This window comes from Erinaceus europaeus, chromosome 14 (assembly GCF_950295315.1).
Source record: "Erinaceus europaeus chromosome 14, mEriEur2.1, whole genome shotgun sequence".
Taxonomy (NCBI): Eukaryota; Metazoa; Chordata; class Mammalia; order Eulipotyphla; family Erinaceidae; genus Erinaceus; species Erinaceus europaeus.
Window position 1 is genome coordinate 8,304,156 of NC_080175.1, and position 24,474 is coordinate 8,328,629.

The 24,474-nt window shown below is 49.7% G+C and overlaps 1 protein-coding gene across 3 annotated transcripts in view; it reads right to left on the reverse strand.

The window, feature by feature from the left end:
• Positions 1-205: 205 nt before the first annotated feature.
• Positions 206-24,474, reverse strand: part of BAG3 (BAG cochaperone 3) — a 26,284-nt gene continuing 2,015 nt past the window's right edge. The window contains exons 2-4 of one of the 3 annotated variants that reach the window (XM_060171195.1): positions 6,510-6,803; positions 4,366-4,776; positions 206-1,733 (exon numbers count right to left, since the gene is read on the reverse strand). In XM_060171195.1, coding sequence (XP_060027178.1) covers positions 921-1,733; positions 4,366-4,776; positions 6,510-6,803 — 1,518 coding nt within the window. In that variant the 3' untranslated portion in view covers positions 206-920. Of the gene's footprint in view, positions 1,734-4,365; positions 4,780-6,509; positions 6,804-24,474 lie in introns of all 3 variants that reach the window. The other 2 variants (XM_060171194.1, XM_060171193.1) reach the window with 2 other exon arrangements.

Genomic DNA, 24,474 nt, shown 5'->3' on the forward strand with positions numbered 1-24,474 from the left:
GGGTGGGGGGGATTGAACCCTGGTCCTTGCACATGGTGACATCCGCACTCCAGGGGATATGCCACTGCTTGTCCCTGACACTACCTCTTCTCACATTTGAAAGTCCAATACCCTGCCCACTGCACCACCTCCCAGGCCAACACCATCTCTTTTCAAAGTTTGGTTTAAAACCAAAGACGGAAAAAAAAGTCTTTGGAACCCCAAGAACATTTTATGTCATCTTTATTTTATTTTATTATTTTTTTTTCCAGGTGTAGCATAAAAGTCATCCAACAGACGGATATTCCTAGGGCTCCTTACACATTTTCATTTAGCTCAAGTTAGGTCTCTCAGCAATGAGATGAAGACAGTCATCTCCTTAGAATTCCAGCATCATTTCTGAAAAGTGGGTTTCTTTGTATTGATATGATAGGAACTTGAGGGCCCCATCTAGCCTCCCCACCACAAAAATAAACAAAAAACAAAAAAAAACTCCTCCAGTTCAAAGCTATAGAAAGAGAGCTTAGGGCAGGGATAGATAGCATAATGGCTATGCAAAAAGACTCTCATGCCTGAGGCCCCAAAGTTCCAGGTTCAATCCCCTGCACCACCATAAGGCAGAGCTGAGCAGTGATCTGATGGGAGGAGAGGGGTATAGAAAGAGAGCTCACAGCCATAGCTAGCCAGAGTGACTGGGTTTATAATACTTTGGAAATAAGAAACATGTAACTTCCTGTCTGTACAGAACCACACTTTGAAAGGAAAGCATCCCTTGTCCTCTCAGCTCTTTTATTTTGTGTGTTTCTTTTGCCTTCACCCCAGGTACTGCATACCAAGCGGCTATGAATAGTACAAACCAACGGACTCCAAGTCTGTGAAAGGCATGCGATTGAAAACTCCCCTGAAGTACACCGGCGCTTAGTTCCGGGCCTCGGCAGGGACTAGGGAGCGGCGGCCGGGGGACCAGCCGTGTCTGCGGAGGTGCTGGAGGGGTTCGGAGCTGCGGTCTCCTTGGAGACAGGTGGCCGGCTTGCGGCTTGGGGATCCTCTCCACTCCGGCTCTTGTCTGCTGCCGGGGTCCCCATCGCCATGATCTCCTGCAGTGGCCTGTCGGGCTCCAGGTTGCTGGGCTGGAGTTCATAAACCTGGACTTGACCCGGCACGTCGATGGCTTTCTGTTCCAGCTTCTCTAGGATGGTCTGGACCTTGCGGACACCATCTCTCCGAGCCTGGCGGACGTCGGCTCGTCCCTCAGGATCCACTGAGTCCAGGGCCAGCAGCTCCTTGGTCAGGTACTCCTCAATCATCAGGTATTTCTTGTCTGTCTTCTTGCCTTCAAAATGATCCACCGCCTGCTCCAGCCCTTGGACCTTCTCCAGGATGGCTTCCACTTTCAGCACCCCCGGGTGCTTTGGGGGTGCTTCTGCCACCCCTGCTTTGGGGGCTGTGACTTCTGCAGGGGCAGGGCTGGGGGCCGCTCTCTCTTCTGAAGGCACATTCTTGGGAGAAGAGGGGACAGCAGGGGGTGCGGGGCTGGGGGGACAAGGAGCCGGAGCAGAAGGAACCTTTACCTCGACCTTCTCTGAAGGAGGTGGGGGCTTGTGGGGGGCGGGCTGGGCGTCCACCTCTTTTCGGATCACCTGAATGGGGACGTGTCCAGGCAGGAGTTCCGGTCCAGTTGGGCCTGACTTGCTTTCCGGCTTGTTTTCAGGTTGGGGCACAGGCAAAGAAGGTTCCCGATGGGTCACAGGCTGCTGAGAAGGGACAGGACACAGAGATATTTTTAAGAATTGGCTGAGAGTCACAGGCTGTAACTAATACGGATTCGCAAGAACGAAGAAATGGCCTTTTTTGTTTTGTTTTCTGTTTAGCCAACAGCTGTTACCAAATAAACAGGGAAATTCATCTTGTGTGTGACCAGATCATCTGCCAGGCTTCCTTCTGTCACCTGGCTTCGTGGCCTGTTATCTCTTGCTCAGTGTTTCTGTAGATGGTATTCTTAGGGCAATGTCAAGAAAACCGACGGTGAGGCTGGGTGGTAGAGCACCTGGTTAAGCGCACATGTTACAATGCACAAGGACCCAAGTTCAAGCCCCTGGTCCCCACCTCTAGGGGGAAAGCTTCACAAGTGAGGTAGTGCTGCAGGGGTCTCTCTTTCTCTTTCCCTCTCTTATCTCCCCCTTCTCTCTCGATTTCTGTCTCTATCCAATGAATAAATAATAAAATATATGCACATATTTCAATCCACAAGGACCCAAGTTCAAGCCCCTAGTCCTCATGTGCAGGGGATAAGCTTTGTAAGTGGTGAAGCTGTACTAAAGGTGTCTGTCTCTCTATACCTCTCCCTTTTCTTTCAATTTCTGCCTCTACCCAATAAATAAATAACATTTTTTTAAAATTACATATACATATATATGTGTGTGTGTGTATTTTAACCAGAGCACTGCTCAGCTTTGGCTTATGGTGGTGTGGGGATTGAACCTGGGACTTAGGAACCTCAGGCATAAGTCTGTTTGCATAACCATTATGCTCTCTATCCCCACCCCCCAAAAAAGTCTCTTATTAAAAAAGAAACCTTGATTGTGGGCTGGTGAAAAATAGTTAACTTGGGTGTGTGCTACTTTGCCAAGTGCATGATCTGGGTTCGAGACTGGCTCCTTCTGCACTGAAGAAAGCTTCAACAGTGCTCCAATGATAACAGCAACAACACAGAAAGTGAAAAAGAAAAGAAAGGTGAGAGAAAGGAAACCAACTGTGTTTTCCAAGATGAAAACAGCCTGAGCTGGTGCTGGCTGCTGGGCTGGTTTCACTCAAAGGCAAAGCAAAGGTCATGTGACTCTAGCTCTTCAGTGTTACAGCCGTGACATGCCCCTTGGTACCTGGCCCCTTCCTAGGGGACAGACATCTGCCCAGGGTATGACCTTCCTGCCTATTTCAGAATAGATTCTTTCAAAAAAAAAATTTTTTTTTAATTTACTTATTTATTGGATAGAGATTGAGAGGAATCAAGAGCAACACAGAGAGAAACACCTAGAGCACTATTTCACCACTTTCAAGGCTTTCCCCCTTGCAGGTGGGGACTGGGGGCTTGAACCTTGGTCCTTGCACATTATAATATGTGTGGTCAACTGGGTGTATCACCACCTGGACCCGATTCTTATTTTTATTTTTAAATATTTTTATTTATTTATTAGTGGAGACAGAGAGAAATTGAGAGGGGAGGAAGAGATATAAAGGGAGGGAGACACCTACAGCCCTATGTCATCACTTGTAAAGGTTTCCTCCTGAAGGTGGGGACCAGGGACTTGAACATGGGTCCTTGTGCCAATTCTTATATGTGTATTTTTTGCCTCCAGGGTTATCACTGGGGCTCAGTGCCTGCACTATGAATCCACTGCTCCTGGAGGCTATTTTTCCCCTTTTATTGTGCTTATTTATCATTGTTGTTGTTATTGCTGTCATTGCTATTGGATAGGACAGAGAGAAATGGAGAGAGGAGGGGAAGACAGAGAGGGGGAGAGAAAGACAGACACCTGCAGACCTGCTTCACTGCTTGTGAAGCAACTCCCCTGCAGGTGGGGAGCCAAGGACTCAAACCAGGATCCTTATGCCAGTCCTTGTGCTTTGCGCCATGTGCACTTAACCCGCTGCGCTACAGCCCGACCCCCCCCCCCAGTTCTTATATTTTTAAACCTGACAATCTGGTGGTTTCTGCCCAGACTGAATATGGGAACGATAGCCTGCTGTCAAATGGACACTGTCTCGGACTCTGAGCCCAAGAGCGGTTGTGACACCAGCCGAACACACCAGATCTCTTTTGCCTGCTGACCATGGGCCCCAGATCAGATCGATGGGGTTTACAGTCAACAATATTTATCCACTTTTCCCATTATTTGGGAGCTACTCTCTTCCCTGATCCAGCTTTCCATAAGCCAGAGCTGAAAAGTGCACAAGTGTCTCTCTCTCTCTCTCTCATATATAGATATAGATATCAACTAATTTTCTAATCATAGTATTTACATATTAAATTCATTAATTAAAAAGAAAAGAAAAAAGAATTCTTTCTGCTTGATGCCATCAAGGCAGCTATAATAAGAGAAATAAATGAAGGGTGGTGGTGCACATACTACAATGCTTAATGACTTGGGTTCAAGCCCCCAGTCCCCACCTGCAGGGGGAAAAGTTTCTCCAGTGGTGAAGCAGTACTGCAGGTGTCTCTGTCTCTATCTCCCCCTTCCCTCTTGATCTCTGGCTGTCTCAATCTAATAAAGATAATAAAAATTTTAAAAAAGAGAAGCAGACACTGCCTCAAGAGCTGAGCCCTCATCCCACATGCGTCACCCAGACCGGTGACCCCAGAGACCCCGCCTACACCAAGCCACCTACCTGAGGCCGGTCGACCACAGTGTGCACTCGGAGGGGTGACACGGAGTGCACCGGGGTGCTGCTTCTGGCCGGGGAGCCCTCCCGGCTGGAGGCCCCGCGCACGGGCGAGCGGAAGGGGGATGCTGCCCTCTGGGGCCTGGGCTCCCACTCATCCCCCTGGATCTTGTGGTACACGGGCTGGTGGGGATGGTACTCGCCCTGCGGAGCTGGGTAGTGGGTCTTCTGGGCTTGATGGAAGGCCGGCTGGGTGGCCGGGCGTGCGGCGTTCTGCTCGTGGATGACGGGGATGGGGATGTAGCCCCGGGGGAGCTGGTGGCTGCTCAGGCTGCTCCTGCCCAGGGACGGCAGGCTGGCCGAGGAGGACGAGGACGAGCAGTCCGAGGCGGCCGGTGACTGGGAGCGCTGCTGTTGCTGCTGTAAGAAAACAATGGCTGGGTGGCGGCACCCTGGGGTGACCCTCTGCCCTGGCTGTGACCTCACCTCCTGGTGGCAGGCCCTGCGCAGCACTGCCCACCTGGCTGGCAGCATCCAGGGAGAGCAGGGGTCTACTTCCACTCCGTTCCTGCCACCAGAGTTAGGTGTCCCCATCCCCTCCACTGGAAACTGCAGTAGTTCTCCCCAGGTCACAGATTACGGGTTGATTATGACTTCTATAACGTCTATATCTATCTGTCGTCTGTCTGTCTGTCTGTCTGTCTGTCTATATTTTTGCCCACCTTTTTCCTTTGGTCCTGCCTTCTCTTCCTTTCTTTCTTTTTTCTTTTCCTCCAGGGTTATTGCTGGGCTCGGTGCCTGCACCATGAATCCACTGCTCCTGGAGGCCATTTTCCCCCCTTTTGTTGCCCTTGTTGTTGTAGCCTCATTGTGGTTATTATTATTGCCATTGTTGATGTTGTCATTGTTGGATAGCACAGAGAGAAATGGAGAGAGGAGGGGAAGACAGAGGGGGAGAGAAAGACACCTGCAGAACTGCTTCACCACCTGTGAAGCGACTCCCCTGCAGGTGGGGGGCCGGGGGCTTGAACCGGGATCCTTAGGACGGTGCTTGCGCTTTGCGCCACATGCGCTTAACCCGCTGCGCCACCGCCCGACCCCCCTTCTCTTCCTTTTTTTTTTTTTTTAAATATTTTATTTATTTATGAGAAAGGAGGAGAGAGAAAGAACCAGACATCACTCTGGCAAATGTGCTGCCGGGTATCGAACTCGGGGACCTCATGCTTGAGAGTCCAAAGCTTTACCACTGCGCCACCTCCCAGACCACCTTCTCTTCCTTTCTAAGTCGCACCTATACCTATTACTACTTCTGAAAGTCTTTCTCTTTTTTTTTCTCTCTTCTCTCTCTGGGATCTCAAGGAATTGGCTTTTTTCCCCACCAGAGCACTGCTCAGCTCTGGTTTATGGTAGTCCGAGGGGTTAAACCTGAGGTGTTGGAGCTCAAGCATGAGTGTCTCTTTGCATAACCATATACTATCTACCTCTGCCCCCCTGACAGAACTGGGGTTCACAGCCCTCTAGTCATCTTCCCCTAACTTTTCTCCCCCTCTGGGAATATGGACTAAAATTCTTTTTGCAGTGCTCTGCTGGAGATGGGTGTTGGCAGATGGATCCACACCTCCAGCCTGTTTCTGTCTTTCCCTAGTGGGGGTTCAAGCTCTGAACTTTCCTAGAACTTTCAGGGCCTTCTGGACAATGTGTCGGAACATCAAGTCAGACCCTGCCTGAGCCTGCATGCCAGGGCCGGCCACACACAGGAAGAGTTCCCTCCACATCCAGTCCTGCACATCACGGCTCCTTACCTCTGTCCTCGACCCTGTTCCAGCTCACAGTGTCCTCCCAACCCCCATGTGGCCCCCAGCAGGCCTGGCCTCTCCCCATTTCCTAGCTCAGAAAACCAGAGGGAAAGATTTCCCCCAGCTGCATGGGGGCTATTTGGCTCAAATTCGCTAAGGTTTTAGTGATCAACGTGCTGCTTTTGATTATGCAAGAAAACACGGAGACACAGGTAACACTTCTCCAAGAGAAAGGAGGGGCCTCCAGTCAGGGACCAGAACGCAGGTGTTGGGTGACTGAGCCCTGAACACCTTTAATCAGGGCTCTGTCTGTCTGGGCCAATCCACGCTCCTGGGGACACCTCCAGCTCTCACCTCGGGTCCGTGGGAAGCTAGGGGCTGGGCTGCAGCAGGTCCACAGTGCTTCTCCGGCTGGGTGGTTTCAGCCACCCCCCGCAGCGGGGACTGGGGCCTCTGGGGAGCTGCGGCGGCCTCACTGCGGAAGCGCTGGGGCCCAGGCTGGGCGTAGGTCTGGAAGGGGAATGGCCGGCTCTCAGCACCCTCGTGCAGCACAGGGATGGGAATGTAGCCAGGTCGGAGCTGGGGGTATCCGGCCGCAGGCAGCCTGGGGGCCTCCTGGGAAGGGCCGTTGGCAGAAGACAGAGGCTCCTGAAATGAGAGAGGGGCTGATGGGTTAGATGCCAGGGAGACCAGAGACCACAGCTGCCAAGGATTCTCTTTGCCTACCTCACTGCCCCGGGGCCCTCCTCTCCCACGCATGCAGCTTAGATACAAATGGCTCAGGAGAACGTACGTCTGGCTGGGCCTGTGACTCAGTAGGTAGGGAACAGGACTTTCCTGCATAAGGTCTGAGGTTCGATCCCCGACACAGTATATGCCAGAACGATAACTCTGGTTCCCTCTCTTTTTCTTTCAGGAAATAAATTTTTTAAAAGAATTAATAAATAAGCAGGGCCGGGGAGACAACCAATGGTTCTGGAAAAGACTTTCATGCCTGAGGCTCCAAGGTCCCAGGTTCAATCCCCAGTACCACTATCAGTCAGAAAGCAAGTAACAAGCGTGTGCCAACTTCCTTCTCTTACTCTCTCATGTGAAACTCTCCGTTGCGTGGGAAATGAATAAAATACATCCTTAAAAAGATAAAGAAGTGGCTAGGGAAGTGGCTCGTGGAAGAGCATTAGACTCGCATGTGTGAAGCCATGGATTTGACCCCTGGTGGACCAGATGCTGGAGTGGTGCTCTGATCGCTCTGTCTCTGGTGAAATAAATCAAAAGAGAGGAAGGCAGTCCATGGGAGGCAGTTCAAGGGCTACAGCGTTTAGTTCTTAAACAGGAGGTTCGGAGTTTGATTCCTGGCATCACATGTGCCAGAGTGACACTCTGGTTCTCACCCTCATTGATGAAGAAAGTTCTAAGTAGGAGGGGGAGGGAGAGAAAGGGGAAACGCAACTGAGTCAAGGTTATCTGTTGACAACATGAGAGACCCTAACCCAGTTCCTCAAACAGGTAGGACAGGTTTCTGGGGTGACTGTGCAGCCATGTGTGTGTGTGTGTGTGTGTGGGGCTAGGGACAGTCACCAAGTGTCCCCCAACCCCTCAGGGACCCAGATCAAGCCTGGCTCCGACATTCCAGTCAGTCTGACTGTGCCTCCTCCCACTCGCTGATCGTCCAGTCCTGTGGGACTCAGACTCCCAAGTTCCAAAACTCCACAGAAGACACTGACAAGAACAGTTTGACACCAACAGACAAGAACAGTTTGCAGAACCAGCCAGAAAGGGGTGTGTGTGTGTGTGTGTGTGTGTGTGTGTGTGTGTGTTGTTGTTGGTGGTGGTGGTGGTGGGGGGGGTGGGGGTCTTGAGTACAGAGGCAGCTTGAGAAGGCTTCCCATCTGGCTGTGTCAGGCCTAGGGTCCCCTCTATCCTCCCTTTGGTGGCCTGGCTATTTTGGGACCCTTGAGAAGGCCAAGTTCCAGATGCACCAGGGAAGCAAGATCCTGTTTCAGACAACAAGGCGGCTGGCTGGGCAACATCACTGCATGTCACCAGGCAGAGGAACAAGCCAGGTCGGGGACCCCTAGGGCGGGTGTTCGGTCCTTTGTATCTCAGAAGTACGGGTGGGTCCTTTCACAGAAGGGGACAGTGTGCCTCTGACCATGGCTGTGTGAGGAGGGTCAGCTGGGAAGGAGAGTGACCCCTGCCTTCAGGAAGCACCCGTCCCTACCACAGAGAAGCATCAAAGTCATGAGCTGAGGCTCGATCAGCATTTGCGTCAATGGGCCTTCGTCACTCTTGTCCCCTTTCTGCACTGGCTTGCCCACCGCAGGCCTGTGTACCAGCGAGCTGACCTGGAATCTAGCCTCTGCATGTCCTTTCCTGTCTGCCTCTTTCTGCGACCCTGTCCGGAGAGCCTCCGGGACACAGGCAGGCAAGGGTGTCCCTGCGTCCTTGAGAAGCCAGCAGACAAGCACTCAGATTAGAATGGCCCCGTGCTGGGGCGGTTGCATTATTTTAGCCTCCTTTAACTCTTAGGTCACCTCACAGCCAGGAGTGGCTCCAGGCCTCATTCAGAAGCAAATTCCTGTCCCAAGGGAGCCTGTGTCACTTTCTTCCAGCCTCAAGTGGGGTCCTGGGACCGTCCCTGCTGGTGGCCCTGGGGTGGGGGAGTCTTGAGGGAGACTGTTCGCCTGTGGCCCACTGCTGACCCCCTGCCTCTGAGTCGCTGGGCTTTTGGGGGGTAGAACTACCCAGAAAGTGGGGTGGAGCTGCAGACAGGGAAAGGCAGGGGTCTCTCCAGCTGGGACCGGTCGGGGCTCTCCTAGGGGCGTCCAAGTTCACCCTGAGCTAGACTAGCAAGCCCTGCGATCTGCTCCCATTCTCTCAGACTCTGTGAGCCTAACTTCCACATCCAGAGACTGGGGTCTGCTGCTGGGGAGGTTTGTGAGAACTACAGGGGAGGCTGAGGAGGGTGCTTGTGTGTGCAGCAGGCAGGTGAGTTTCCTCCCTTCAAAAGGCACACACATCATAGTGCTTGCAAGGACCCCGGTTCAAAGCCCCAGCCCCCACCTACAGGGGGGAGAAAGCTTCACAAGCAGTGAAATAGTGCTACAGGTCAGCCTCTGTCTGTGTCTGTCTGTCTGTCTCTCTCTCTCTCCCTCCTTTCCTCTCTCTCTCTAGCAGGATGCAGGGGCTGAGCTGCCAGGTCTTGAGAGCTGCTGACAAGAGAGGCCTAAGCCACAGGACAGAAAGGACAAGTCAGGAAACAGGACAGAAGTCAGGGAAGACTCAGAAGTGAGAGCAAAGTGGAGCAGGGGTGGGTAGGAGTGGCGGACGGAGAGAAAGAATGGAGAGGCCTCCTGGCGGGGGGGGTATCGGGTGGGAGGCTAAGGGGGTCGAGGGGCTGGTGGAGTATATGCTGAGCTTGGGTCCACTTTAAATAAAGTCACAAGTCTGGAGAGCCAGCATAATGGTTCTGTAGAAGACTCTCATGCCTGAGGTTCCAAGGTCTGAGGTTGTTATTGTTATTGTTGTTGTTATTGTTATTGCACCATCAGCCAGCAATGTTCTTGTTAAAAAAAAAAAGTCTCCTGCGGTTCACAGGCAGAAATATATAAAAGGAAGGAGAGGGAATGACGGAGGAAGAGAGGGCACAGGAGCAGCTGGAAAGTGAGTAGTGGTTAAAGCACTGGAATGGGGGGGCCACACGGTAGCACAGCGGGTTAAGCGCACATGGCACAAAATGTAAGAACCAGAGTAAGAATCCCGGTTCGAGCCCCCGGCTCCCCACCTGCAGGGGAGTCGCTTCACAGGCGGTGACGCAGGTCTGCAGGTGTCTATTGTTCTCTCCCTCCGTCTTCCCCTCCTCTCTCCATTTCTCTCTGTCCTATCCAACAACAACGACAGCAATGACAACAATAATAGCAATAAACAACAAGGGCAACAAAAGGGATAAAATGCCCTCCAGGAACAGTGGATTTGTAGTGCAAGCACCAAGCCCCAGCAATAACCCTGGAGGCAAATAATAATAATAAAATAATAATTTGGGGGCTGGGCGGTGGCGCACGTGGCTAAGAGCACATGTTACAGGGCTCAAGGACCCGGGTTCAAGCCCCTGTCCCCACCTGCAGAGGGAAAGCTTCGCGAGTGGTGAAGCTGGGCTGCAGGTGTCTCTCTGTCTCTCTCCCTCTCTATCACCCCTTCCTTCTCGATTTCTGGCTGTCTCTATCCAATAAGTAAATAAAGATAATTAAAAAAAAGTTTTTTAAAAAAATAATAATTTAAAAAACTGGACTTAAAAGCACGAGGTCCCAAATTCTATCCCTGATACTGCATGTACCAGAATGATGCTCTGATTTTTTTTCTTTCTCTCCTCCTCTCATAAATAAATACATCTTAGGGGGCCGGGCAGTGGCACACCAGGTTAAACGCACATAGTACAAAGAGCAAGGACCTGCACAAAGATCCGGGTTCGAGCCCCTGGCTCCCCTCCCACAGAAGGGGAGCGGTTTTCAGGCGGTGAAGCAGGTCTGCAGGTGTCTGTCTTTCTCTCCCCCTCTCTGTCTCCCCCTCCTCTCTCCATGTCTCTCTGTCCTGTCCAATAAAATGAGAGGGAAAAAAGGCCACTAGGAGCAGTGTATCTGTAGTACAGGCACCAAGCCCCAGTGATACCCCTGGAGGGGGGAAAATTAAATAAATAAATACATCTTAAACAGCAATAATTTAAGAAAGAAAGAAAGAAAGAAAGCTACCTAGGGTGATAGCTCAAATGACAGAGCACACACCTAGTCCCGGCCCTAGTGTCACCTGTACCAGAAGTGGGAACTTAGCAACTCTCATAAAATCTAAACAAATAATAATATTAATAATAAAGTCCCTTGGAATACACCTAAAACAAACATACTAGCTTTTTCCAAAATGGAAACCCCAAATCTCATCTGTTACACTCTTGCCTTTAGGTTCCAGATTACTAAGCAATTTGTTTTGCTTTACATCTAAATGTTTTTTCAGACACCAAATTGCAGATGCTACCACGATACCAACCCGACTTCCCCAAGCAGACGACCTCACCAACGTGCTCTGGAACCCCACCTCTCCAGAGCCTCGCCCCACTAAGGAAAAACAGGGACAGACTGGGAGTCTGCCAAATGCCCATGTTCAGCGGGGAAGCAATTACAGAAGCCAGACCTTCCACCTTCTGCATCCCACAATGACCCTGGGTCCATGCTTCCAGAGGGTTAAAAAATAGGAAAGCTGTCAGGGGTGGGGATGGGATACAGAGTTCTGGTGGTGGGAATTATGATCTTGTCAGTATTTTTTATTTTATAAATAAAAATTTAAAAAGCCTACGAGAGCCTACATCAACCTTCAAGACCAGAAGGGCAAAGCTTTCCATATGATGAATCACTTCAGCCATAAATGAACACACACCCTCCCTCCAGCCCCCACTCCGGGAATGCTGATGTCACCAGGCCCGCGTCTCACTAGGGAAAATGCACAAACCACAGACGCATTCTAACCCCTCCACCCCTTCCCTCCCCTTCCCCTCACCCTTTTCTATGGCATTGTCATTACCATCTCATCTTAAGTGCTGAAAAGTAAAAGAAACGGGGGGTGGGGGTGGGGGTGGCACACTCAGTTGGGCACACACGTTGCCATGTGCAAGGACAGGGGTGCAAGCCTGTGGTCCCCACTTGCAGGGAGGAAGCTTCAGGAGTGCTGAAGCAAGTCTACAAGTCTCTGTCTCTCTCTATCTCCCCCTCCCCTCTCCACAGGTCTGTATCCAGTAACTAAATAAAATACGTTTCGATCTGAGGAAAAGGTCCCCTGAGAGTGCTGGAATCATGCAGGTGCAGAAAGCAAAAAAGTGGATAAGCGACACCAGTGGCGACACTCTCCTGTGTGACTGTGCCACAGTGGCATCAACACAGTGACCTCGAAGAGGCCTGGCCGCCCAGCCTCACCTCCAGACTGCCTGCAGCTCCTGCAGGAGACTCCAGGAGAGGCTCAGACTCCTTCACTGCTGAGCTCACCACATTCGTTGACAAGGCGAGCTGGTTAATGCCCCGGTTTGTGCAATGCCTTCTGATCCCGACGCATGTTCTCACGGTGCTGAACGACGCCAAGAGACAGCCCGGGTGGAAAGCAGGGGGAAGTCCAACGTTCCCTCTTTAAGCGCAAGATATTCATATCCAAGAAGCCTGCTATCGGGGCTCTGAGCTGGGGGTGAGTTTATGGACTGATTTGGAGCACATCTAAACTTTGTCCCTGGTTTTTATTTACTATTCTTTTTAAATTTATTTGTCAGTATGAGAAGGAGAAAGAGAACCAGAGCATCACTCTGGACTGTGTGGTACTGGGGGTGGGGCCCAGAAATCTGTGTGGTACGTGGGTAGCTCATGTACCACCTCTCGGACCTTAGATTTCTCCGCCATACAGTAAAGGTCATGGATGGGAGAGGTAGCATAACGGCCATGCAAAAAGACTTTCCAGCCTGAGGCACTGGAGGGCCCAAGTTCAATCCCCTATACTACCACTAAGCCAGAGGTGGTATATCTCTCATTAAAAATGAAACAAATAGTAAAATATATTTAAAGAATAAAAAAAAAATAAAGGGCAGAAATGTCCTGTTTTACAATGATTCTCAAACTCTGAGGGTATCTGGAAATAAAAAACAGTAACAATAATAAAATTAAAGAAGCAGTGGTCCAGGAGGCGGCACAATGGATAAGGCATTGGGTTCTCAAGCATGAGGTCCTGAGTTCAATCCCCAGCAGCACATGTATCAGAGTGATGTCTAGTTCTTTTGCTCTCTCTCTCTTTCCTATCTTTCTCATTAATAAATAAATAAAATCTTAAAATAAAATAGCAGGGGAGTCGGGCAGCAGTGCAGCAGGTTAAGCGCACATGACATGAAGCGCAAGGACCGGCGTAAGGATCCCAGTTTGAGCCCCCTGGCTCCCCACCTGCAGGGGAGTCGCTTCACAGGCGGTGAAGCAAGTCTGCATGTGTCTGTCTTTCTCTCCCCCTCTGTCTTCCCCTCCTCTCTCCATTTCTCTCTGTCCTATCCAATGACAACATCAATAACAACAACAATAACTACAACAATAAAACAATAAGGGCAACAAAAGGAAATAAATAAATATAAAAAATTTAAAAATATATAGTATTTAAAAAATAATAAATCATAAAATAGACCCCTTTGTGGGCTCCCCATAGGACCTTGCCCTCAACTTGGATCAACAACGGTAGAGAATGTTCCATCCTTGGATGGACAAAATACTCTATGCCACACCTGAGGAAGATGGGTCCTGATATTGAGGCAGCTTGGAATACTCCTACTCATGACCACAGAATGTGAGCTCAGATCTACAGGGATGCAGAGGTCACATAGGCTCCTAAGCTGAATATGGGCCCCAGATCACATCAAATCGATGAGGTTTATAGTCAACAATATTTATACACCTTTCCCATATTAGGGAGCTACTCTCTTCCCTGATCCAGCTTTCTGGTCCTTTTCCAGCCATGACATCATCTCCCCAGACAATAACTTGGATCCACCTGCATATCAGATTTCAGGCTCAGGGGAAGAAAAAAAAAAAACTAGTATAGCCACAGGCCCTTTGGAATATAACTAAAATGTGCCTACTAGCTATCTACATAATGGAGTAGCCCTCAACTCTTCATCTGCACTATTCCAGCCTTTAAGTTAATGACTGATCAACAATTTGTTTGGCCTTGTATGTTAACTCTCTTTTCAGCCACCAGGCTCCAGATGCCAGCAGGATGCTGACCAGACTTCCCTGGACAGACAACCCCACCAATGTGTCCTGGAGCTCCACTTCCCCAGAGCCCCGCCCTATTAGGGAAAGAGAGGTAGGCTGGGAGTACAGATAGACCTGTCAATGCCCATGCTCAGCGAGGAATCAATTACAGAAGCCAGACCTTCCACTTTCTGCACCCCATAATGATCCTGGGTCCATACTCCCAGAGGGATAAAGAATAGGAAAGCTATCAGGGGAGGGGAGGGGATACAGAGTTCTGGTGGTGGGAACCGTGTGGAGTTGTACCCCTATTATCCTATGGTTTTGTCAATGTTTCCTTTATATAAATAAAAAAAATAAATCTTTCAAAATAAGTCAAAATAAAAAGCAGGTTTACCACCCCAACACCTACACACCCAGCTCCCAATGCCATTAACCAAATTCTGAGCAGCAGACTGATCTGAAGCGGAATCCCAGCACAGTGACTCTGAGGGCTGCCCGGCATCACTTCCTGGTGTCAGCCAGGAGCCTTAAGTAGGACACGGAGCCTAGTAACTGGGTTTCCAGGCCAGAAGAAGCTTTATGCAGGCTAGGCACAGACTTCCACTAACGACATTGCAAAAACTCTAAAACAAGGGGGGAAATCGCCTGGAATTCCCAATACAGCTAAGACTTGGGCTAGCCTCCTGAGCCACTTAATTTTAGCTAGCCCAAGTCTTAGCAGTATTGGGAAACCCAGTTACTAGGCTCCGTGTCCTACTTAAGGTTCCAGGCTGACACCAGGAAAAATAATAATAGTAATAATAAAATAAAATTTGAAAGACTTCAGTGGCACCATTCAGCTATCAGGCAGGAAACCAAACATAAAAACTTCCTTCTCCAGAACAAACAGGGAGCTGGGTTTCAGCATCCTCCACGACTTCCCGTCCAGTACCACAAGCTTCAGAAATGGACTCAGGATCACTGCCAACAGGATCTGGAAACTGCCAAACTCTAAAGGCTTCCAGTTCCCACTGGGTTGTGAGAGAGTCTATGCCACTGTCCCCACAGTGAGGACACTGGACACATGCTGAATAATAAGCGGAGTCCATAGCCCTCAGGATCCAGTCTCTACACTGCTGGGAGAACAAAGTCAGACTCCATAAATAACCTTGGTCCAGGCCTAGTGGGGGTTGTACGGTGGTGTGGAAAACTGGGAAATGTTATGCATGCACAAACTATTGTATTTATTGTCGAATGTAAAACATTAATTCCCCAATAAAGAAATACAAAATAATAATAATCTTGGTCCAGGGACTGAAGACTGTCTGACACACCTACTATTAAAGTCCACAAGATTTGAGGGGCCTGGAGATGGTGCAGTGGATAGAGTGCTGGACATGCATGTGTGGGGTCCTGAGTTCGATCCCCAGGCTTGCATATGTCAGAGCTGTGTTCTCTCTGGAGTAAATAGATCTATGTTGGGGCTGGGCTGTGGCGCCCCTGGTTAAGCGCTAACAGTACAGTGCACAGAGATCTGGATTAAAGCCCCCGGTCCCCACCTGCAGGGGGAAAGCTTCACAAGCGATGGAGGCAGTGGAGCAGCTGTGTCTCTGTCTCTCACCCTCTCTATCCCACAGCCCTCTCATTTCTCTCTCTCTTAGCAAATAAAGTTAAACTTTTAAAAATTATTTTATTGGGGCCGGGTGGTAGCGCGGTGGGTTAAGTGCACATGGCACAAAGCGCAAGGACTGGCCTAAGGATCCTGGTTCAAGCCTCCAGCTCCCCACATGCAGGGGAGTCGCTTCACAGGTGGTGAAGCAGATCTGCAGGTATCTGTCTTTCTCTGCCCCCCTGTCTTCCCCTTCTCTCTCCATTTCTCTCGGTCCTATCCAACAACAGCAGCAATAACAGCAACAATAATAACAACAATGGCAACAAAAAGGAAAAAACAGCCTCCAGGAGCCGTGGATTTGTATTGCAGGCACCAAACCCCAGCGATAAGCCTGAAGGCAAAAAAAAAAAAAAAAAAAAAATATATATATATATATATATTTTTTTTTTTTTTTTGGGGGGGGGAGAGAGAGAGACTTGCAATACTGCTTCACCACTTATGAAGTTCCGCCATCACCACAGGTGGGGACTGTAGGCTTCAACTCGGGTCCTTGAGGCATCGTAATATGTGCACTCAACCAGTTGCAACACGGCCCAAGCCCCTAAATAAATCTTTAAGTCGACATGCATTTCTCCCAGGGTTAGTGAGATGGAAGTGCCATGAGTCTTCCACTGGGGAAAACTTGTCTTTAGAAGATGAAGTTCTGGGCTGGAAAACAGCTTATTGGTTAGAGCATGCATGAACCTACATGCCCAAGGCCCTTGGTCCAAGCCTCCAAACCACCTGGGCGCACCACTGAGATCGCCGGGGGTGACAGAGCTGTGCTAAGATGTCTCTCCTGTCTGTGTCTGCCTCTCAGAGACAGCTTAGTAGTACCACGCACATGCAAAGACCCCAGGTTCACGCCTCGTGCCAGATTTTTAAAAAATGAAGCTCACCACCTCAAGGCAGGAAATTTTGTGCTGTGGTCTCTTTAGCTCTCCCTAAATTAACAGTAACAGAAACTGGCAGAGCCTGTGAGAAGCTGAAGAGACAGCTCACGGGGCACGGCTCTTCGCAGCTGGGTTCAACCAGTGGAAGGAGACAGAATGAGCCCTGGACTCAGCCCCGCCTGGCCTACTGACAAGCCTCAGTTTCCCCAGCTACACAAATCTCCCACACCCACACGTTTTGCAAGACATAATTTATTTTTAGAGGCAGAGAAGCAGACAGAAAGAGAGATGGACAGATGCCACCGCACTCAGGCGTCTTTCAATGCAGTGGAGGCCAGTGAACAAAGAAAGAGCAAAAGTCTTTTAAAACTCAGAGCTCCTGGGCACCCTCCACCATCACCCTCCTTCATTCTGCAAATAGTTCTGGATGGTCCTAGAAGCTTCTTGAGCAACTGGTTGACTCTGATGTTTACAAAGACCAGTTCTGGCCAGAGGAGGGGGGAGGGTCTTGATAGGGAGGGTGCATGCCTGTATGCATGAGGCCCAGGATTTGATCCTGGTACCCTATACGGGTACTAGTGTTCTAGTTCTAGTGTGCATCTGTCTCTCTCATTAAAAGAAGCAAAACCAAGGGGACCGGACGGTAGCACAGCGGGTTAAGTGCACATGGTGCGAAGCGCAAGGACTGGAGTAAGGATCCCGGTTCGAGCCCCCGGCTCCCCCTCTCTGTCTCTCCATTTCTCTGTCCTATCCAACAGCAACAATAGCTATAACAACAATAAGGACAACAAGGGAAAAATGACCTCCAGGAGCAGTCGATTTGTAGTGCAGGCACTGATAACCCCGGAGGCAAAAAAAAAAGAGAGAGAGAGAAGCAAAAGCAAGCTGGGTTGGCAAAATAACTCACGTGAATAGTGTGCCGCTTTGCCATACACATGAGCCAGGTTCGAGCCCACCCCACCTCAAGGCAAGAAATTTCAGTGCTGTGGCCTGTTTAACTCTCCCTAAATTAACAGTAATAGAAACAGGCAGAGCCTGTGAGAGGCTGGAGAGACAGCTCACCAGGTAGGGCACATGCCTTACCAATATGCAAGGAATAGGTTTGAGCCCCAGCACCACAAGGGAGGCGCTTTGGCACTGGAGGAAGCTCTGGTGCCATCCATCAGGTCTTTCCTTCCGCATCTCTGTGTAAACAGAGCAGCCCAGAGCACTGAAACTGCCTGTGTGTGAGGTCAGAGCTCCTAAAACAAAAGGAGCCTAACTCCTCAGGGGCCCTACCTGATGGCCTTGGGAGAATCAGAAGCCCCTGGATCTAATGAATAAGGATGCCGTTTTCTCTGCTGAGAACTATCAATATATCTCAAGTCCCATGGCCTAAGCCGGAACGGTAGCTCACAGTGTGGGCAGTGTGTTGCCTGCTTTGCCAAACAGGTGACTCGGGTTCAAATCTGGCCCTTACTACTCTGGGGAAAGTTTTGGTGCTGTAGTGTCTCTGCTTTCTCTCTGTCTCTAGCTGAAAAATTCATCCTGCAATGGTGATGCCCCAGTGGTGACAAAAGAGAGAGGGGGTGACAAAAGAGGAGAGGGAGAAGGAGGGAGAGAGGGGGAGGGGAGGAAGGAGAGAGAGAGAAGATGAAGTTTCACCACCTGTGAGCAAACCCAGGCAAAGGCAAGTCATGGGGCTGCAACCCTGGACTCTCCCCCCACCCCGCCCCCCATGCCCCTCCATGAAGTCTCTGCCCCTGGGCTCAGCGCTGGGAACCCACACCCCAAATACAGAGGAGTGCAGAGACCCCTCCTGTTAAGGGCAGTGACACCCCTTAACAGCTGAGAGAAAGACCATGCCTGATGGGCAGGGGGTAGTACTGTCAGCCGGAGGGTCCCCGTTGTCCTCATCTTGTCCCCTCTGCACACCAGCACCACCAGCCATGCACTGGGTGTGGTCCCTCCAGAGGGAGTGCTGGGGGTGTTGGCTAGGCCTCCTGTGGCAGATGTAAACACACACACACACACACACACACACACACACACACACCTGGCGTCTGAATCCATAGCCTCGGGGACATCACTAAAGGTCAACTTCAGAGAAACCGAGAGCAGAACACCTGTCTCATTCAGCAGATGGAAAAGGAGGGTGGAAATATACCCGGGTCTCATAGCAGGAAGCAGGATGTCTGGGTCTAGAGAGACCTCCCCACCGCACCTTCCCACGGGCCTCAAGGTCACGCTCTTAAAGTCAGAACACAAGCAGCCACCAGCACCCCCACCTAGCCCTTCTGACCACCCGCCTGCCACCAAGGTCCTCTCTGGAGGAAGGGCTCTCCTCCCCCGGGCTAAGTAGCTTCTCACAGCACATCTGACCGAGTACCCACACACACTGCACACCCCATAAGGTGGTGGCTACACTGGGCCAACTGCTTTGGTTTCTGTTGTTTATTTTTCCAGATAGAAACAGAGAGACAGAAAGGAACAGACACTACGGCACCTGGCAGTCTCCCCAGTGCAGTGGCAGCCAGGTTTGAACCCAGGTCACACACACAAGGCAAGGCAAGTACTTTCTCAAGTGAGCTAGCTTGCCAGCCCCAATTACTATTATTATTTTTTAAAGGGGGCGGGCAGTGACACACCTGTTAAGTACACACATTACCAGACTGAGGAACCATGTTTGAAACCCCCCCCACCTGCAGAGGGGACGCTTTATGAGGAGTGAAACAAGTGTCTCCTCTATTTTCCCTCCCCTCTCGATTTCTGTCTCTCAAATTAAAAAAAAAAGGGGGGGCACAGGAAAAAAAAAAAAAGGCCACCAGAAGCTGTGATTCAATTGGGTAGGCATCAAGCACAGTGATAACTCTGGTGGCAAGTAGAAAAAATATATATGGGGGCCAAGGTAGCACAGTGGGTAAGTGCACGTGCTGCAAAACACAAGGACTGGCGCAAGGATCCCGGTTCGAGATCCCAGTTCGAGCCCCCGGTTCCCTACTGGCAGGGGAGTCGCTTCAAAGGCAGTGAAGCAAGTCTGCAGGTGTCTGTCTTTCTCTTCTCTCTCCCCCCCTCCGTCTTCCCCTCCTCTCTCAAATTTCTCTCTAACCTATCCAATAAACCGCAGCAATAACAACAATAACAAGGGCAACAAAATGGGAAAATGGCCTCCAGGAGCAGTGGATTCACAGTGCAGGCACCAAGTCTCAGCAATAATCTTGGGGCAAATATATATATATATATATATATATATATATATATATATATATATATATATATATATTCTTAACAAATAGTGAAAGCAGGTCTTTAGGCATCTCTGTCTCTCTCCCTCTCTTACTCCTCTCAATTTCTCTCTCCTACCCAATAAAATAGAAAAGAAAAAAGAATTATCTATTTATTTATGTTTGTGAACAAGTATGAGAGATACCAGGGTTGTGGTCAGTGGCGGGATGTGTGTGCCAAGGTCCCAAATGAGACCCCCAGTGGCACAGGTGTCAGAATGATGCTTTGGCTCTCACTTTCTCTGTTATTATCAATAAAATAAAACCTTTTTTTCCCCCCAAAGAACGAGTAGAGTACTGATACTGGGGATAGAACCCAGGACCTCACACATTAATCCTGAAGTCTACCCACTGGGAACCCACCCACCCCCCGAGCCTCCAGAGCCCAGATTTGTCTGATGCCAAGGCTAGGATGCCCGCCCTACCCTGCCCGGCACACCGGCAATTATCTGCACTGCCCTCGTCATGTTCTGGGGTGCAGTGCAGCAGGAAGGGGAGCGTTTCCTCCCCCTGGTCAAGCTGGGCTGAGGCTCAGACCTGGAACATTCAGTTCAAGTGTGCTCTGGGTCAGGGCGGTGGTGCTGTGCTGAGTCACTGCCTGGCTGAGGCAGGGCAAGAGGATGGGCATGGGCTCAACTGAGAGTCACCGGGGCCCAAGCCTGCGGGAGAGCTGGTCCCCACCCAGCTCTGAAGCCCTGGGCCTGCAGGGAGACTCTGGAAGGTTCCGAAAGGGAGTGGCTGCTTTGTCTTCTGCACACCCATGGCTGCCCTAGCCTAGACTTCTTCTGATCTTTAAATCACTCATTCATTTTATTTATTAGTTATTGTTACTGCACCAGGGTTATTATTGGAGCTCAACGCTGGCACTACAAATCCACCATTTGTCCATCCTTCCTTCCTTCTAGAGAGAAATTATGAGGGAAGGGGGAAATAGAATGAGAGAGAGACAGAAAGAGAGACAGACACCTGCAGACCTGCTTCACTGCTCATGAAGCTTCTCCCCCGCAGGTGGCGTGTGGGGCTCAATAACTGGTAGCGTGTGTGATCTGTTAGTTGTGCCATCACCGTGCCCCACCCCCATTAAACTATTTGGCCAGCCCTAAACCATCATTCTTGGTCCAAAGGTCTCACAATATCCAGGGGAAAAAGAGAGAAAATCCGTAATGGAGAGAAATGGAGAGAAGAGGGGAAGAGAAAGACAGACACCTGCAGACCTGCTTCACCGCCTGTGAAGCATCTCCCCTGCAGGTGGGGAGCCAGGGACTCGAACCAGGATCCTTATGTGGGTTCTTGTGCTCCGCGCCACATGCACTTAACCCGCTGCACTACAGCCCGACTCCCAAAATACATTTTTTTAAAAAAGCATAGTTAAGGGGGTTGAATTGTTATGTGGAAAACTGAGGAATGGTATACATGTACAAACTACTATATTTTACTGTCGACTGCTACCCCCAATAAAGGGGGGAAAAGTGTAGTTAAAGAAAAAAGCTTTCTTTAAAAGAAGCCCCAGGTTAAGTGCTCAGCACCAGATGGGAGCACCCCAGCACCAGGGGAAGCTCCATGGGAGGTGGAGCTGTGCTGCTGTGTCTCTCCTCTCTTTTTCTCATGGAAATAACAAATGGAGAGAAAAGCCAGTGGAGCTGCACATCTGTAAGACCCTGGCATCACAAAAATAGAGAGAGAGAGGCAGCCAGGAAGCATGGTGGAAACCAGAGCACCAGCCCAGTCCATGTGGTGTCAGGAATCGAACCAGGAGATGCAGGCCTTTGAGTCCTGTGCTCTGCCCACTGAACCATCTCTGGCTGCTCCTTGAGATTCTTGCCCTAGAGCCTTCAGTGGACAGGACCCCAAGGCAAAGAAGCAAGAAGAACTCTGTGAAAAGAAAATGGTGTCTGGAGCAGGACAAGGTGGCCAGGGAGGTGGCAGAGTAGACTTGCAGACCAGAGGTCCCAGGTTCAATCCTAGGCCCTACATGTGCCAGATAGGAGCTCAGCTTTTCAATCTCTCTCTCTCTCTCTCATTAAAAAAAAAAACAAAAAAAACAGGGGGTCGGACTGTGGCGCAGCGGGTTAAGCGCGTGTGGCGCAAAGCGTAGGGACCGGCATAAGGATCCCGGTTCGAGATCCCGGCTCCCCATCTGCAGGGGAGTCGCTTCACAGGCGGTGAAGCAGGTCTGCAGGTGTCTGTCTTTCTCTCCCCCTCTCTGTCTTCCCCTCCTCTCTCCATTTCTCTCTGTCCTATCCAACAACAATGACATCAACAATAATAATAACTACCACAACAATAAAAACAAGGGCAACAAAAAGGAAATAAATAAATTTAAAAAAAAACAAACCCAGAATTGCATGGCCTGGGAGGATTGGCCTCTCAAGCATGAGATTCCGTGTTCTATCCCCAGGAATGCTAGTGTCAGAATGATGCTCTGGTCTTCTCTCTTTCTCCCCTCCCCCCCACCTCTCTTGACAAACACCACCAACTAAAAATGGACTAATAATCTTTATTTTAAAAAACAGCACCAGAGTAGGGCCATGTTTGCAAGGAGAACCCAGCTGTCCTCGGTGTGGTGTTAAACCAGGTGGGGGTGAGAGAGAGAGAAAGACAGAGAGAGTCTGTTTGGTAACCATTATGCTGTCTCCCCTACCCTGGCATTCACTTTCTAAATATTTTTATTTAATATTTTATTTATTTATTTATTCCCTTTTGTTGCCCTTGCTGTTTTATTGTTGTAGTTATTACTGCTGTCATTGTTGTTTGATAGGACAGAGAGAAATGGTTCTTGTCCTTGGTGCCACATGTGCTTAACCCACTGTGCTACTGCCCGACTCCCTTATTTAATATTTTATTTATTTAGGCATTTTTAATAGAGATTGAGAGTGAAGGAGGAGACAGGGAGAGAAAAAGATAGATTACTGCAGATTAACTTCTTGAGAAGCTTCCTCCTTACAGGTGGGGAGTGGGGGCTTGAACTCGGGTCTGTGCTCATGGTAACTTGTGTACTAAACTGTGTGCCCAGCCCCTCACTTTCTTTTTTAAAGTATCTATTTATGAGAATGTGCATGAGAGCAGAGAGAGAGAGACAGAGATTATCAGAGAACAAGACCATCTGCCCTTAGGTGATGCAGGGACTGGACTCAGAGACACTGTGCTGACAAGTGGTACTGTGCAGATTCACTCGTTTCTTCATCTAGGAGAAAGCTCCCAGGTTTTTGACATTTAATGTTAAGAAGACCAAAGCAGCAAAAAATAGAGCTTGAAGTCAGTAGAGCACACAGTTTACCCATGAGCCAGGATCTGGGTTCGAGTTCCCAGCACTGCGTGGAAGCAGCAAGCACAGTAAGGTGTGGGAGTAGCACTTTGAGAATGCTGGAGGGGTGCTGTGGTCGCTCCTCTGTCTGTATCTGAAGTTGAAAGGGGAAAAAGGGAGGGGGGGTCCTGCCAGACAATTTACAGAGAGAGGGAAAGGGAAGGAAGGAAGGAAGGAAAAGAGGGAGGGAGGGAGGGAGGAGAGAAGGAAGAGAAGAGAGTGTTCCTGGAGATGGTCTCTAGTTCAGTCTCCAGCAGCACACGTACAGAGTGATGTCTGCTTCTTTCTCTGTCTCTCCTATCTTTCTAATAAACAAATAAAATCTTTTAAGGGGGGGCAGGTGGCAAACTGGATTAAGCGCACATAGGACGAAGTGCAAGGACCTGTGCAAGGGTCCTGGTTCCAGCCCCCGGCTCCCCACCTACAGGGATTTGCTTCACAAGTGGTGAAGCAGGTCTGCCGGTGTCTTCTCTCTCCTCTATCTTCCCCTCATCTCTCAATTTCTCTCTGTCCTAATAAAATAGAAAAAATGGGGAGTCCGGCAGTAGCACAGCGGGTTAAGCACAGGTGACACAAAGCACAAGGACTGGCGTAAGGATCCCAGTTTGAGCCCCCGGTTCCCCACCTGCAGGGGGGTTGCTTCACAGTGGTGAAGCACGTCTGCAGGTGTCTGTCTTTCTCTCCCCCTCTCTGTCTTCCCCTCCTCTCTCCATTTCTCTCGGTCCTATCCAACAATGACAACAATAATAACTACAACAATAAAACAACAAAGGCAACAAAAAGGAATAAATAAATTTTTTTAAAAAAAAAACAGAAACAACGCCACTAGGAGCAGTGAATTCGTAGTGCCGGCACTGAACCCCAGTGATAACCCTGGATGCAAGAGAGAGAGAGAAAAAGGGGGGAAGAAAAAAAAAAGAAAAGAAAACCAGCAGAAATAGAAAGGAAAAGGAAACAAGATTGGAAGAGCAAACACAAGTAGAGCCTGAACTGGAATTGGCGTATTGCACCAAAGTAAAAGACTCTGGGGTGGATGGCAGGGAGAATACAGATCCAAGAAGGATGACAGAGGACCTAGTGGGGGTTGTATTGTTATATGGAAAACTGGGAAATGTTATGCATGGACAAACTATTGTATTTACTGTCAAATGTAAAACATTAATTGCCCAATAAAGAAATTTTAAAAAGAAAGAAAGAAAGAAAAGAAAGAAAAAAGAATAGCTCTGCCTGTGCCAGGCTTCCTATCTGTGAGTTCAGACATTGGATCGTTTTTAAATGTCAATAGAAGCAGCAGACACGCAGGGCGGTTTATATAAAGCAACCTCGTGTCATTCCAGGGACAAGGACAACGCTCACCAAGCTCACGGGTGGCAGGAGCTCTCTGACTCACAGGCCTCAGTGCAGCAGACAGCTAAGCCCTCGGAGCCCTGGCTATCGTCAGCGCCGCCCAGCTCCAGAGTGCCAGCTCT